General features: G+C 43.9%; 1 protein-coding gene across 4 annotated transcripts in view; it reads left to right on the forward strand.

Moving 5' to 3' along the window:
- The window catches only part of Snx24 (sorting nexin 24), a 145,124-nt gene that overhangs the window by 93,329 nt on the left and 36,665 nt on the right, over positions 1 to 15,130 (forward strand). For all 4 annotated transcript variants that reach the window (XM_038331807.2, XM_038331804.2, XM_038331805.2 and 1 more), the window contains one exon: positions 4,015 to 4,119. In XM_038331807.2, the coding sequence (XP_038187735.1) occupies positions 4,015 to 4,119 (105 nt within the window). The remainder of the gene's footprint in view (positions 1 to 4,014; positions 4,120 to 15,130) is intronic.

A 15,130-nucleotide genomic window follows, 5' to 3' on the forward strand; every position in this document is an offset into this window, starting at 1 on the left:
TCAGCCCCTCATCGTTGGTCCTCCCAGTGTTCCATTGCAGCATAGTAAGTCACCTCAGACACAAACCTTCAAGTAACCATTGTCACACAGAGTCTCCATGGGTCAGGAGTCTGTCTGACTGGCTGTGATCAAGGAGAGCCATGATGTGGTCTTGTCCGCTTAAGCCTGCGTCTACACTCTCTTGGGCAGACTTCTGCCTGAATCTGTAGGAGTGATGCCTTGTATTCCTGACTGTTGATCAGAGGCAGCTCTTAGCTACTTGAGGCCACCTCAAGCTCTCGCCACTTCATCAAGGCCATCAGTCTGCTAGGACTGAGGTGTCCAGCCTGTAACCGTGGAGCTGACTATCCCACAGCGGTACCACATGGAAGGAGTTAGGTAGCCTGTAAACCATGGGGCCAGTTTGTGCATTCTGCCCACCACAGCTCTGTTGCTGTGTTAGGACTTCACTCTCAATGCAATTTGATTTAGTTCTAGGTCTATACGTGCTATTTACACAGGACTCAGACTCCTAGGTTTACAGAATTCTATATACTCGCTCACACATTAGCTCCACATGGACACCTGGAGGCATCTCTAGCTTAGATTCTCCCACCTCAAGAGTTGATTCCTTTATGTTAGGAGAGTCTAAGGTTGTATGTCATAGAACTTTGACCAGTTTTCTTAAGCAAGTAAGAGATCTATTGTTGTTATCCTCAGGAAACCTAAAGCCAGGCACCCCAAGGGATGGAGCTAGTCTCAGTGTCCACCGTCCTAACATGACTTTACTTTCTGATTATAGTAGAGCTGTGGCCACTCCGGGCCTCACTTCACCCTCTGGCAGAAACAAGTCCTGCTGTCTTTCTGGGAAAACAGAAGTTCCACCCAGTAGACTTGTGCTACGTTTTTAACAAGTCTCAATTGTGTCACATGACCATGGTGATGAGAAGGGAATTTAGGAAATCAAGATTTTCAGGATTAACCTGTTGAACTCTGAATGCCATTTCCCCCTGGTCAGAGGGCGTTAAATAGAGCTGACAGTGGTTGTAAGTACGAAACAGTGGTGACAGTCACAGATGGGAGTCTGTTGTCTTCCATGGATGTGACCAGGCTCCTGTTGCTTTACCATTTCCAACCGCACAGCTTGTGCCTGGTGGCTGAAGGTGTCTGGTCTGGCTCCACCCATTGTAAAGGCCTTTTACATAAAGGGTGGACGAATGAAAAGAAGGAAAGATTCCCTCCCTCCGCGACTTCTGAGAGCCCTTCTTGGATTGGATTGATTGGTTCATGCCTCCAGGTTCCTGCCCTGACTTCCCTGGATGATGAAATAAAGCCTTTCATCCTCGAAGTGTTTGGTCAAGGTGTTCGTTTATTATTGTCAGAGCAACAGAACCCTAAGACAGTTGGCTTCCAGTTGGGGGCAGGTATGCCCCTAGTGCTAAGGACCATGGAGGAGGAGCCCAGAGGCTGTTCATAGCTATTTCCCAGGACCCTTCGCTGTTTCCAGAGCTCTTTTCTCCACACTTGATCTTAGCCAAATGATTGAGATGTGATAAAATTCTTTCCTCTAACTTGCAGGAGAATAATATGCTTGAACAAATCCTAAGTCCCTCTAGTGTCCCCATGCTGTCTTCTCTTTGGAACCAGTCTTCTCTGGGTGTTACAGTTTATAGCATGAGTGACCCTGGAAGGTCCCACTGCGGGTGGGAGACTGTGGCTGGTAAGGGACCGACAGATACGCCATATAGGGAGAGCTTGGGTATGGAGAGTTTATTTAATGGGTATTGGGAGGGTATAAGAGTAGGGAGGTATGGGGAGAAGAGAGAAAAAGAGAGAGGGGGAACAGGAGAGAGAAGAAGGGAAGGGAGATACAGAAAGCTGTCTCTTCAGAAGAACAGTGGGGAAAGAGGGGGGGGGGGGGGGGGAGGGGAGAAGAGAAGAGGAGAGACCAGCTTGCCTAGGCAGGAAGGGAGATATTGGGAGTGGGTGGAACTTGTGTCTCAAAGGGAAAAGGTACTGATAGGGAAGGCCAGCAAAATTATAACACTGGGAATCTCCAATGACCTCAGGCTCCAGCAGGCTTATAGTTCTCCAGGTAGCTGTGCCCAGGAGACTGTGTAATTCTGTTCCTACTACTTCCATTGGTAAGAAAGTGTAGATTGGGGCTTGCAATCACTTGTATCTGCATAGAGGGAAGAGGCAAACATGGGCTCAGCCATTGAAGGGCTGCTGTTGGAAATGCTCCTTTCTCATAGTGTCCATAAGGTTCAGCCTAGAGTGGTCACCAGTGAAAATTTTCTTAAATGCGGAAAGAAGTTTTATTGTGTTTTTGGCTACACAAGTTTAATCGTGCATTTGGCTATATAGGTTCAGTCATGTGTTTTCTCATGGATGAGTAAATGTTCTTTCTCTGTGTGTTTTGCGAAGGGGTCATGTTAGTAACTCTTCAAGATTTCATTAGGACAGTGGGCTTATCCACTTATAGAGGTTACTTCAGGCATCGTTCTATATAAGTTTAGTAACATAAAGCTTCATGGGTTTATTCTCTCGTGCTACCTAAGGTTTCAAAGTCCAAAATCAATTTAACCAGGCTAAAACTGAGTTGGCCAACAGAACTGCAACCCTTTTAGAGGCTCTGGGTAGTAGGTCCATTGAAGCTTCTAGAAGCCCTGAGTAGATATATCCAAGCTTCTAAAGGTCCTACACTAACTTTTTTAGCTCATGAAGGCTGTTGAGGCCATCATTAAAAGATAGCCACATACTTAGGATTTTTTTTACTTTTATGTTTTTAGATCCTGGTGATTAAACCCAGTGGTCTGTACATGCTAAACAAGTGCCAAGCTACATTTCTGCCGTGACACAGAGTCTTTATTTGTAGACCAGGGTCCCCTCCGCATTGTGATCCTCCTGCCTTAGTTCCTAAGTGCTGGTAGTATAGGTGTGCATAGGTATGCACCATTTCTTGTACTTCGTAACCTTTGCCCTCTTGTAAGGGCCTCATGGTTGCATTGAACCTGCCCAGATAATCCAGGACATTCACCCTGTTATTAAATCAACAATTTTACCAAACTGGAAAAAATTCCACTTTGCTGTATGTGGAAAAACTCCAGGTTTGGGGCTTAGCCCTTCTTGGAGATAGATGTTACTTTACATACCAGAGTTGCTCTGACTTAACTTTGAATAGTTTTTTTTTTTAAAAAAACTAAGGTTTTATTTGATTTTATTTGTTGGGTGTTTTGCGTTCGTGGATGTCTGTGTACCACTTCTGTGCCTGGTGCTTGATAGGTTCAGAGGGAGGTGTCCAGACCCCCCAGACCCCTGGAATTGGAGTTACAGATGGTTGTGAGCCACTATGTGGGTGCAGGGAATCAAACACTGGTCCCCCCGGAAGAGCAGCTAGTGGTCTTAACAACTGAACCATCTCTCCAACCCAGAATATATTTTTTTAATGTCATTACCAAAAAGGACTGCCTGGATATTCTAACTCTCCTCAGTGTGCACGAGGAGAGCTTGTACTTCTCTTCTGGATTGTTGGAAGGATTAGCCTTTGTCTATATTTTCAAATTCACTTTATTTCAGAAATTTCTAGAACCCCTCCTAAGTGTTGTGCTCCAGTTAATGTGGCATTTTCTGGGGACAGTGATCGGAAAGGACCATACTTTGTTCTGTTTTCTAATGTGAAAATCATATGTGGAAGAACTTTCTCTTTAGAGAACAAGATTAAAAGCTTGTGTTAATATTGCTATGAAATAAATTAGTATTTGAAACTGTCTTACTTTGCTTTCCTTTTAGTTCAAGTACTAGACTTTCAATGTTTCAGAAAAAACTCATTTAAATGTGAAATATTCATCATAACGATTATCAGACATAAACCCCATTTGTTCTGAAGCCTGAACAATCAGACTGCTAAGTAAGAATTGCTTGAAAAACTTCTCAGCATATTTTAGTCAAGGTTTATTTTGCTTAATTGGCTTTTCTTTCTCCCAATTTATTTTATTATAATTAACAGACATCTTTTCTCTTCTGTCTTGGAAGCTTAAGAAATGTATAAAGACTCCAGAAATCCCTTCTAAACACGTCAGAAACTGGGTCCCCAAAGTCCTGGAACAACGACGGCAAGGCCTGGAAACATATTTGCAGGTAAGAGGTGTTCAGTGTAACAGAGCCTGAATCATTGTCTCACTAATGTAAGAGCGTGACACCAAATACCGACCAGCAGCCGGAGATTCCTAGATGCAGGCTGTTTTCAGTTACAAATATGGCTATCGTTTGGTTCATTAGCTTTTATTGGATTCTGTTTAAAGTTGCTTATGCATTGGGTAAGTTCAGATTTAGTGCCCTGGGAAGAATGCTATTGAAATGATCTGTGCGTCTTTAAATTCAGCTCTACAGATTACTTTGTGTTTTAGATGCAGAAAGGAAGAGAGAAAGAGAGAGAGAGAGAGAGAGAGAGAGAGAGAGAGAGAGAGAGAGAGAACCAGAGAGAGGGGGGAAGGGGATAAGGGAGGGGAGAAGGGAGAGAGGCAGAAGCTGCCTCTTTGGGAGAGAGATGGAAAGGAAAGAACTCAGGCTGGAAGAAGAAGGAAGGTCTGCCTGCCTTAGCGGACTGGGGCGGGGGAGTGGGTGGAGCTTGTCTGTTAAAGGGACAGGACAGATCATTACACTGTCCACTTATCTGAATGTTACCAAAGCCTCTGAAGTCTCAGGTGACTATTCCATGGTGTCCCCATTAGGTGGGCAGCGCAGGTACCAAATTAGACCGAAATAGTCAGACGTGCCCTACATTTAGTCCCATGTGAGAAGTGATATGTGGAGGTGAGCATAGTTTGGTGAGGAAAGGAATCCTGCCTCAAAAGAGAAGGATGCAAATATGTTGGACATACCTATAATCCCAGCACTTTGGGATGCAGATGTGTTGAGGAAACCCCTTAATCCCAGCACTTTGGAGGCTTCGGCAAGAGAACCAGAAATTTAAGGCCAGCCTGCCCCCATCTCAAAAAACAACACAAGACAGAAGAGTCAGGCGTCTTATAAGAGTTAAGGAGACAGATCCTTCTAAGATGATTGTTTTCGAGAAATGGGCATCATAGCCGTGTTCTTTTGCATTGTCCTTGTGGCCCCTTCAAGCTTTATTAACTCCAGGGTGGACCTTGCACAGGAGAGAAGCTGGGAGCTGTCAAGCTTGTGTGCTGTCCCATACAGCGCTCTGACGGATGACTGGGTCTGAGTCACTGGTGGCTGATGCCCAGGGATAAAATGGTGGAGAGGAAGACGCCAGGTGTCAGTTCCCACCCTTCTCTTGTGTTGTCATCTTTACCCTCTCCAAGGAGGACACACAGGGCAGAAGAGATGGGGACCGAGGAGGAGGATGCTTATGGGTTTTTCTCTTGGGCTTCGCAGCTTGGAGGAAGGATTCTCCACTGTGTCTCTGGGAGTGAAAGTCTAAATTTAGGAAAGTGGAATCACAAATCGCAGGAGTGTGTGTGGCCTTCTCCGAGATTCTTTAGTAGAGCGAACAGGATTCCATAGCTTCGGGCAACACTTGAGAGCAAATGGCAAACCAAAAACCAAGCGAAAGCGACCTAAGAAATTGTCTGCAAAGGGTAGAAGGCATGCTCTCTGTAATTAGATGGGATAGGTAAACAAAGCGCTTTCATTTGCAGGGCCAGATTTTCCACAGATATTGTATATCTTCAGGCTTTAGCTCTGAAGAGAGCTTTAGCCCCCCCTGCACCCCCCCCATTGCATTTGACACATGACTTCCATTACTCCTCAGTGTAAACATTTTAAGTTGTTTGTGCTCCATATGTAAATATGTGGAGAAAATCATCTGGCACAGGAGGGAGCTTAGAATGGCGCTCAAATTGAGCTTAGAATTTTCTATTCTCAGAAATGGGCCTTGAAAGATGTGGTTGAGGGCTGAGGGTGCTTGCTTCCTGCTGTGTGTTTCAAATTCACGTTGGTGTTGCTCAGTGACTTTTGAAAACCCAGAGGACTTCATTGAGAGCCTTTTCTTCTCCCTTGGACAGTGGGCACTAGGCGGAGGTTGTTGTGGGGTCCAGGAGCGGAGGGCAAAACCCTGCCTGTGGACAACTCTTGCTTTTTAGGCCTCGATGAGGTAGACAGCATTGCCGTTTCTTCCACTGCCCACCTAACTCTAAGGACAATCCCATTCACCGTCAGGACCAGGCTCAACCCCAGGGAGTAGCTGCCACCAGCCTATCTCGTCAGACACCTGCGAGTCAGCTCAGCCTGTGCTGTAGGGTATGACACTGACCTGGCCCAAGCCATGCTCCCAAGGCCACAGAGGCCTAGACTCCCCATGCCAGGTCATTTGCTGCCTGTCAGAGACAGTCTGTTTCTTGACAAGGTCAGGGCAAATGACCCTTCTTTTCTGGAGGGCAGCTGGTCACCTGTGACTGCAGCCCCACACCTTACTTGTGGTGGCCCACACTGCTCTTTTCCTTAGACATGGGGAGACTGAGATCAGAGAGCCTCTAAAGCCTGTGTCCCCTTCCCAGGTACGTTTGTTAAAGGGCTCAGGGTGGAATTTTATTTTCCCATTGCCCAATATGGGCTCTTCTCGTTACACACGGGTGATTTTCTAAGTTAGGAAAAAATTTTCACCCTTGTTAGTTTTATATTGCTTGTAATAGTAGGGTCCAAGGAAAGACTTTATAGTGATCGATATTACAGCTTATCAGAATGATTCTTCCCTGATTGGTTGATTGAATAGTTGATTGGTGAGTAAATGTCGGGGTTTTTTCCAATTGTATGTGTGTATGTGTGTGTGTATGTGTGTGTGTGTGTGTGTAGGCACACACACTCACTTATCTGTATGTGTACCACATGTGTGAAGGAGCCCACAGAGACCAGAAGACAGTACTGGTCCCTTGAGCCTGGAGTTGCATGTGGTTGTGAGCGGTCATGTGGGTGTTGAATACCAATCCCAGGTCCTCTGTAAGCTCAGCTCTTAACCACCGAGGCATCTCAATAGCACCATGATTTTTAAGGTTTTTAACTTAAATATTCAAAATCCTAGCAAATAATGCTTCCATTTTCTGTGTTGTCATCTGGCTCAGTGGGGAGTTGTTTGTTTGCTGTGTATTGTTTGAAACAGCCTGGCTGGCCCATGCTAGTGTTGAACTCCTGGACGCAAACCAGTTTTTTACATCAGCCCGAGAACAGCTTATGGGACATTCTTTGAGTTAGGAAGTAACTTTATAAAGAAAAAAGATAAAGTCACGCATTTTCAAAATTAAGTTTGTTCTAAGATGTTAATCAAAAGAAGCAAAATATTTCTTAATGTCTGTATGTTTCACATTCTTTTCTGTTCTTTGGTCACTAATACTTTGAAAGTGAGAGTCAAAGAAAGCCTGCACTTAGGTTTGGTTTAGCTGCTCTTTTGTTCAGAAGCAAATGACGTACTAATCTGTAAGCTATAATTTAGAAATAGCATCAATATCAATGAAATGTAGCTTATTTAAAGCTACAGAGACATCGAACAACTACCTAGCACATTTGTAATGGAAGGTTTCTTTAAAACATTTTACAGTGTGTTTGAAAAAGCCAGCTTGCATTGGGCATGACAGCCTGTGTCTGTTGTCGCATCTATTCAGGAGGCTGACACGGGAACATCACTTAAACCTAGGAATTCAAGATCAGCCTGTGGAACATAGCCAGAACCAGGAGAGAAGGGGACAGAAGAGGGGCAAAACGAGAGAGGGAGAGGATAGAAGTTACTCTGTCTTCAGATAAGAATGTCACATCTTCATGGGGGGTAGGAGAGTGAAGTAAGCATATCAAATAAAAGTGGCATGAAAGGCTGGCATGGTGGCCGTAATCATGGCACTCTGGCTGGGGAGCATGGGTTTGGGTGGCAGCTGACGTTTCAGCGTTATGGGAAGTCATAGGCTCCATTCCTGATTCTTTTCTAATCTTACGCTTGTTTTCTAGACATATACTCTTTTCAGTAGAATTAAGTTGGAAGAATAAGAAAAGATATATTCCCAACTTCTTGGAACTGGAATCTATTTGTTGATTCTTAAAAATTTATTATTATTATGAATTTATTTTAGTGTATGTGTGCTTTGCCTGCATGTATGTCTATACATTACTTTTGTGCCTGGTGCCTTCAGTGGCCAGTAGAAGGCATCAGATCCCCTGAGACTGTAGTTACATACAGATCGTTGTGAGCTACCCTATGTGTGCTGAGAACTGAACCTGGGTCCTCTGGAAGAGAGGTCGGTGCTCTTAACCACTGAGCCATTTCTCCAGCCGTATTTCTTTTTGCATATGTGTGTGGGTGAGGGCACATGCTTGCCACAGCCCACATGTAGGAGTGAAAGAAGGCCTTGGGCATCAGTCCTTGCTTCCAGTCCTGTCTGAGGCAGGCCTCTCTTGACTGCTGCACCGAAGACTCCAGGCTGGCCGCTCACCAGAACTTCCCTGGGATCCTTCTGTTTCTGCCTTCATACTGTAAAAGTCCTGGACTGCAGAAATGCACCGCTGCCCAGCTTTGACCCGGGCTCCAGAGATTCACATCAGGTGTCATGATTGCACATCAAGTGCGTTTACTCACTGAGCCCTCTTCCCAGCTGTGGTGTTTTGGAAAAAAAAAATGGCCCCCTGGTATGGGAAGTTCTTCCGTCTATGTTTTGCTTTTATTGGTTAATGAATGAAGCTGTTTCAGCCAATGGCTTAGCAGAATAGGGCAATAAGGGAGTTCCAGGCAGATAGAGGAGAGAGTAGGCGGAGTGAGCAAGAAGCCATGTAGCAGCCCACTGGAGACAGACACCTCCACTGGAGCCCACAGAAACCTTGTCTGTAAGCCACAGCCATGTGGCGATACACAGATTAATAGAAATGGATTAATTTAAGATGTAAGAGTTAGCCAGAAGTATGCTTAAGCTATTGGCCAAATAGTATTACAAATAATATAGTTTCTGAATCATTATTTGGTGGTCTGGGCAGCGGGGAACGAACTAACAGCTTCCCCCAACAGCCCCCAAACGGAGTGGCACTATGAAGAGGTATGGCCTTGTTGGAGGAAGTGTGTCACTGTGGAGGCGGGCTTTGAGGTTTCACGAAATAGTCCACTTCCTGTTGCCTTTGGATGAAGATGTAGAATTCTCCAGCACTATGTTTGTCTGCATCCCCGCCATTCTCCCAACCGCTATGTTCTCTGTCATTGATGATAATGGACTGAACCTCTGAAACTGTAAGCTGCCATCTCCGTTAAATGTTTCCCTCTTCAGGAGTTGCTGTGGTCATGGTGTCTCTTCACAGCAATAGAAACCCTCACACCAGCCCTTCCTACATGCTTCAAAATTGCTCGTGAAATATAAAGTTTACTACCCTAGACAATTTTACGACTTCTATTGAATTAATTTTCCATGTTTAAAGTGTGTGTGTTTGGTGTACTTGGATACACATATGCATGCATTCATATGGAAGTTCAGAAGACAACTATGAGAATGGTTGTCCCTTTCTACCGTGTGGGTCCTGGGGTGGGAGTCCGGTTTTCAGGTGTGGCAACACGTGGCTTTACTGCAGTTTTGAGCTGATAAAATTATAAAATGATAGTGTGGATACACTGGTTTAAAACAGAGAATTTTGTTTCGTTTCTGAGATGGTCTCATTGGGTAGTCTTGGCTGGAATACACTATGTAGACAAGGCTGGCCTCAAATTCACTCTGGAATGCTGGAGTGTGTGCAAGCATGAACAGACATGTACAAACATGTACAAATATGCCCTGATCACTTCCTCCACACAAGACTGCTTCTGTGGATTCACTTCCCATAAACCACTCACAAACTTAACATTTGGCTCTTGATTGACCAGAAATACCTATTTTACGACCAAGAGACATTTTAGGTATATAGTTTCACCTTTTCCTCTTTGTTTTAAAAGTAGTGCTAGCAATGAGAGTTCTTCTAGGGACCTTTTCTCTGAGTCTTGTATTGCATCCTAAGTTCTGTGTGTTTAAAACATTCTGAGAATGGCAGAGTAAGCCCAAGAGAGCTGAGAATAACCAGTTAAATCTAACTGAACTGTGATTGGTTCTTTGATGAGCTACTTCCCTGGCAGGGGCTCCTATAATTGTCTTGGCAAAATGGTGAACAGCTCTGGACCTAAGTCACAAGGATTTTGAATATTCAAGGTTTCAAAGGCCAGGAAGAGGTTCCAATTTAAGGCTTAGAATCCTGATTATTTTGAAGTTAGTTTTAACTTTTTCATGGAGTTTTCTCATTATCATCAATCTTGGAACCATAGCTACCCACCATAGTTAAAAACAATGTTTCTTATAGAAGATATTTTTATGTGCATCTCACTCTTAATCATCTAACGCTGGTTGAGGATTAGTTGAATTTTTTTCTTTTTTACTTGATGCCTGACAAGGAGTGGAGTCTGCTTATGGTAGGGGAGCCCTGGGCCAGCACTGTCACTACCCAAACCTTCACAGCTCCCCGTCTTAGAATGTTCGTTTTCATTCATAGACCAAGCAGTGATTTATAATAGATCCAGTTCTTACTAAGGATTTCATTTAAAGTGAAAATGAAGTAGAGAATAAGATTCTTTAAACAGTGAGAAGGCAGTTGCCACCCAAAGCATAGGGACCTAAGTTTGAATCCCAGAACCCACATAAAAAAGTAAGACAGAGAAAACTGACTCCACAAGGTTTGCTCTCACTTCCTTATACGGACTGTGACACACAAGCCCTCCGCTAGCCCCATATCACACTACAAAGAAAAAAATGTTTAAACCTCATGTGTTACAGGAAAGGGTATTGTCGATAGAAGAGGAAGCTATAGATGAACTTCATAAAACCACCTTAGAAGCCTGTGAAGCAGCAGTGTCTATGACGATCCTGCTTACAACACCAGATGAACCGCTCTTTGTTCTGGTTAGCATGGTGAACACCGTGTTAAATAATATTAATGGCTGGGATTGTCAGTACTTAACAGTGCCTTCCTTGTACAAGTGATTTTATTGATCGATACCGACTCCATGAAACCGGGCAGATTATTTTTACTGATTTTATCGAAACCTTGACCAAGTTTGTTAGCGCACCACATATCTTTAAATAGATCCAGATGATGATGTAGATTAAGAAAAGCAAACCGCCATCCATCTCTTTTTGATCTGTTAATAACTTAAATCCATCATTGCTAGCAAGTGTTTTCAGATTCCGGTGTGTATTCATGTTTCTGTTGTGTCTGGGAAGACTCCTGTAACCTTGTTTCCGTGGGTGGCTTTTCAGAGAGCTGTGCACTAACCACTGATCTAGAATTTATCTGATAAGCATGCAGCATAATTGGAGGGATGGTGGGCAAACTGGGGAAAGGAAATCGTCCTGCAGAAGTATTTGCTTTTTAATTTCATCGAGGTAGGAGATCTCCAGGCAGACCTGTGGATTCTTCTATTTTATGGTGGTTCTGTCAGGCTAGAGCTAGACAGTTTACAAAATCTAGGCCCATCTTCTTTCTTCCAGCCATATTGGTTCTCATATTTGAAATGCTTGCATTTTATGAGCCACAGGGAACTGTGGTGCTTAATTTCATACACTGATTTTTTTCCAGTGATTTCCATTGATCTCAAAATGATATATATGCATTTAAGATCATTTTTGGTTTGTAGCAGTGGTTAAAATTTGTAAAACTAACCATATGTATTATTTTTAAAGAGACAAATTATATACAACCTTCCAAGACAATTAGACCTTTGTTCATTGTGTGATTGCATGCATGCATGTATGAACTGCTTAGTACTGAACCCAGGTTCACACACATGCCAGGCACTGAACTACACCCTCAACTCTGAAGAAGTGTTTAAAATCTTTGGATGATGCATTCTTGCTCACATTGGCTAGACAAGCCTGGTACAGCCCAGCCTCTAGAACTGTGGACAAAAAATTTTCAGAGACCAGTGGAGGGGCAATTTGAAAAGCTTTGGGAATCTCAATGTTTATGATCTCTTGGAGGGATTTATGTGGTCATAGAGGATGGAGGCTGAAATAAAGTCGAGTAAGTTGCAGCCCTGGGACTCGAAACTTAAAGCTTGGGGGGTTTTGCGCCTATGAATTGTCTCATGTTAGCCATCAGTCTGCTAAATGTGTAATGAGTTTTTTGTTTGTTTGTTTGTTCTTTTAGATTTTTTTTTCAAGACAAGGTTTCTCTGTAGCTTTGGTGCCTGTCTTGGAACTAGCTCTTGTAGACCAGGCTGACTTTGAACTCACAGAGAGCCACCCACCTCTGCCTCCCGAGTGCTGGGATTAAAGGCCACCACCGCCCGGCTTGTGTACTGAGATTTAAAAGACTTCCTCAGTAGTAACACGTTGAGGTTCCACATCCTAACCAGAGCCCGGTACTGGTAGGATGAATAGTTGAGGTTCAGTTCTCTGGACTGTTTCTGCTGATGGGAATGCTCTGGCTGCGTGGTGTTGCTACATAGAGGGCTGGTGGGGTCACTTTCCACAGTGGCATGCGAAAAGCCCCTTTTCATCACAGGTAGTTAGTGATGTCACTACACGTACCTGAGGAGAAGGAAGGGATGTACATGGGCTTTCTTTATATACAGGTGTCTGTTAGGAAGCAGATGGCTTTTCTAGAGAAGCACACTGCCCTGGGTGAACATTGTCTCTCTGTGGGTGTTGGATATTTACAGTGCTTTTGGGTTGTGATCTCTTGTTGCTGCGGTTGACCACTCAGTGAAGATTTTAGGAAGCTGGATATCACCCGGGAGCTTCTATGGGTTAGCATTTTGTCAGGTTGGTGAGATGGAATCGTGGGTTTTTTTTTAAGGATTTTTAATTTTTACCTTTAATTGTGTGTGTGTGTACATGTGTATCTGCCTGTAGGTTTGGGCATGTGTCCATGCCTGAGGCCAGAAGAGGATGTTGGGTACTGTTCTGGTTCGTTTGATTTAGTTTCAGTCTTTTGTCAGTTTGACACAAGTCATGATCATCTGGGAAGAGGAACCTCAACCGAGAAAATGCCTCCATCAGACTGGCCTGTGAGCAAGCCTGGGGGCATTTTCTTGACTGATGTGGAAGGACCCAGCCCACTGTGGGCAGCTCCGTCCCTGAGCCTCTGGTCCCAGCATGTGTAAGAGAACAAACTGAGTAAGCCCTGGAAAAGCAATGTCGCCCCCCCCCCCCTTGGCTTCTGCTCCAGTTCCTGCCTTCAGGTCATTTCCCTGACTTCCTTTAATGCTGGATTCCAACTGTGCACTGAAGTCAGCTGAAGTCTACCTTTCCCTCCCCGGGTTGCTTTGTAGTGATGGTTTTCACAGCAAGAGAAACCCTCACTGAGCCAGGAACTGGAGTTACAGGCAGTCATGAGCTGTCCAGGTTGGGTGTTGTGAATGAACTTGGGCCTTGTGCAAGAACAGGACTGTTGTTGACCACGGAGCCCCCTCCTCAGCCCTGGGACCATGTGTTCTAAAGAACGAGGTCTTGTGGTGATGTTGTTTTTAGCTTGATGATTACAGCTCAAGCAAAGAACCCAACTTACTCCATCCTTCACAGACACAAATTCTTACACACGAACACGTTTCAATAACACATATTTTGTTATTTTTCTGACTATGTAGATTATATATATATATATATGTGTGTGTGTGTGTGTGTGTGTGTGTGTGTTCATATTTGAAAGCTACAAAAACAAAAAAAAAAACAAATAACTTTCTGTAGCTGTTTTTCTTAGTCCAGTGTTTCTGCACTAGGAGCAGTGTTTGCCTTACAGGAATGTGTAGTGATACTTTTGATTTTCAGAGCTGGGAATGGGGTGGTACCCACGTCTAAGAGGGAGAAGGGTGTACCCTGTGGTGCACAGCAGAGCTCCACAAAAACAGATATTTGGTCCAAAATGTCTTTAACAGCAAGATGAAGAAACCATGACTCAGACCTTCAAAACTGGGCTAGATTTCGTCACCTCACGCTACCCTGCAGCTCGCTATGCAGGCCAGGCTGGCTTCAGATGGCAGTGGTCTTCCTGCCCCCTGCCAGCAAGTTCTGAGATTATAGAATCCCATTACCGTATCTGGCTTGTTACTCATATTTTCAAATACTTATGATGTCATCTTTTGTGATTTCTAAACTCCTCTATCAATTAAAAATGTCAAAGCATTTATTTACCCCATAGCAAATTTATTTTTTAAAGTCTTAACTCTTTCATTATGAAAATTTAAATATCTAAAAAGCATAAAATTAATATAAATTTCCCAGTTGCTGTCGTCCAACTTCAACATTTTTCAACTCAGAAGAGAGCCTATCTTTTCTCACACTCCCCCCCATAACATTTTGAAAAAACTCCCCAATATATTTACAGCTATACATATTTCATTGTGGACCTATAATAGGCAAAGATTCTTTGTAAAACAATTTTAACAACCACTGTATAGCATTCTATCCTGTAGCTGTAGTCGACAGAGCCTGTTGTTTGGGAGTTGTTTCTAGTTTACCCTTAACAGTTTCTTGTTTTGTTTGTTTGTTTCTTCCTTCCTCCCCCCCCCCCACCTGTTTTCTTACACTCCTCACAGGGAACACAGCCCTTGTTCTACAGGTGAGCTAGAAATGCGTGCAAACTAAGCAAGCAAGAATGAACACAAGACCCTTAATTTCATTAAACGCTGGGTAACTGGGAAAGATTAATGTACATATCTCTTGCTAATTCTTTCCAATTACTTAGTTCATATAAATTCCCAAGCCTGGTTAATTATGCCGAAGCTGGGTCGTAATTCTGCACCGCGTTCTGACAACAGGGAATTTTCCTGGTGTAACCTTGTCCTCCCGCACGGGCTCTCAGCAGATTAGGCCCTCAGCCCTGAGTCCATTCATTTTCCCCTCAGGCCTAATTGCGGCCGACTGGCTGCCACAGGTACCTGGATAGCCTGCGTTCAAAGAGGCAGGGGCTTCTGAGAACAAATAAGGAAAGATTAATTGTTTGCTTTGCTCCCTCCCAAGAGAAATGTGGGTGCTTAATCAAGAAAAATAATTTCTTCTGTTGATTTGGCTTATTTGGGGGAAAAGATAATTGTGTAAAGGTGGGCGCCGAGGCGTGCCTTGGAGAAGAGGTATTGCCCCTTCTCTACACAGGAGACACGGATGGGGGAATGGATGTGGGACACTGGCAGAATGGATGGGGATGG

Source organism: Arvicola amphibius, chromosome 5 (genome assembly GCF_903992535.2).
Source record: "Arvicola amphibius chromosome 5, mArvAmp1.2, whole genome shotgun sequence".
Taxonomy (NCBI): Eukaryota; Metazoa; Chordata; class Mammalia; order Rodentia; family Cricetidae; genus Arvicola; species Arvicola amphibius.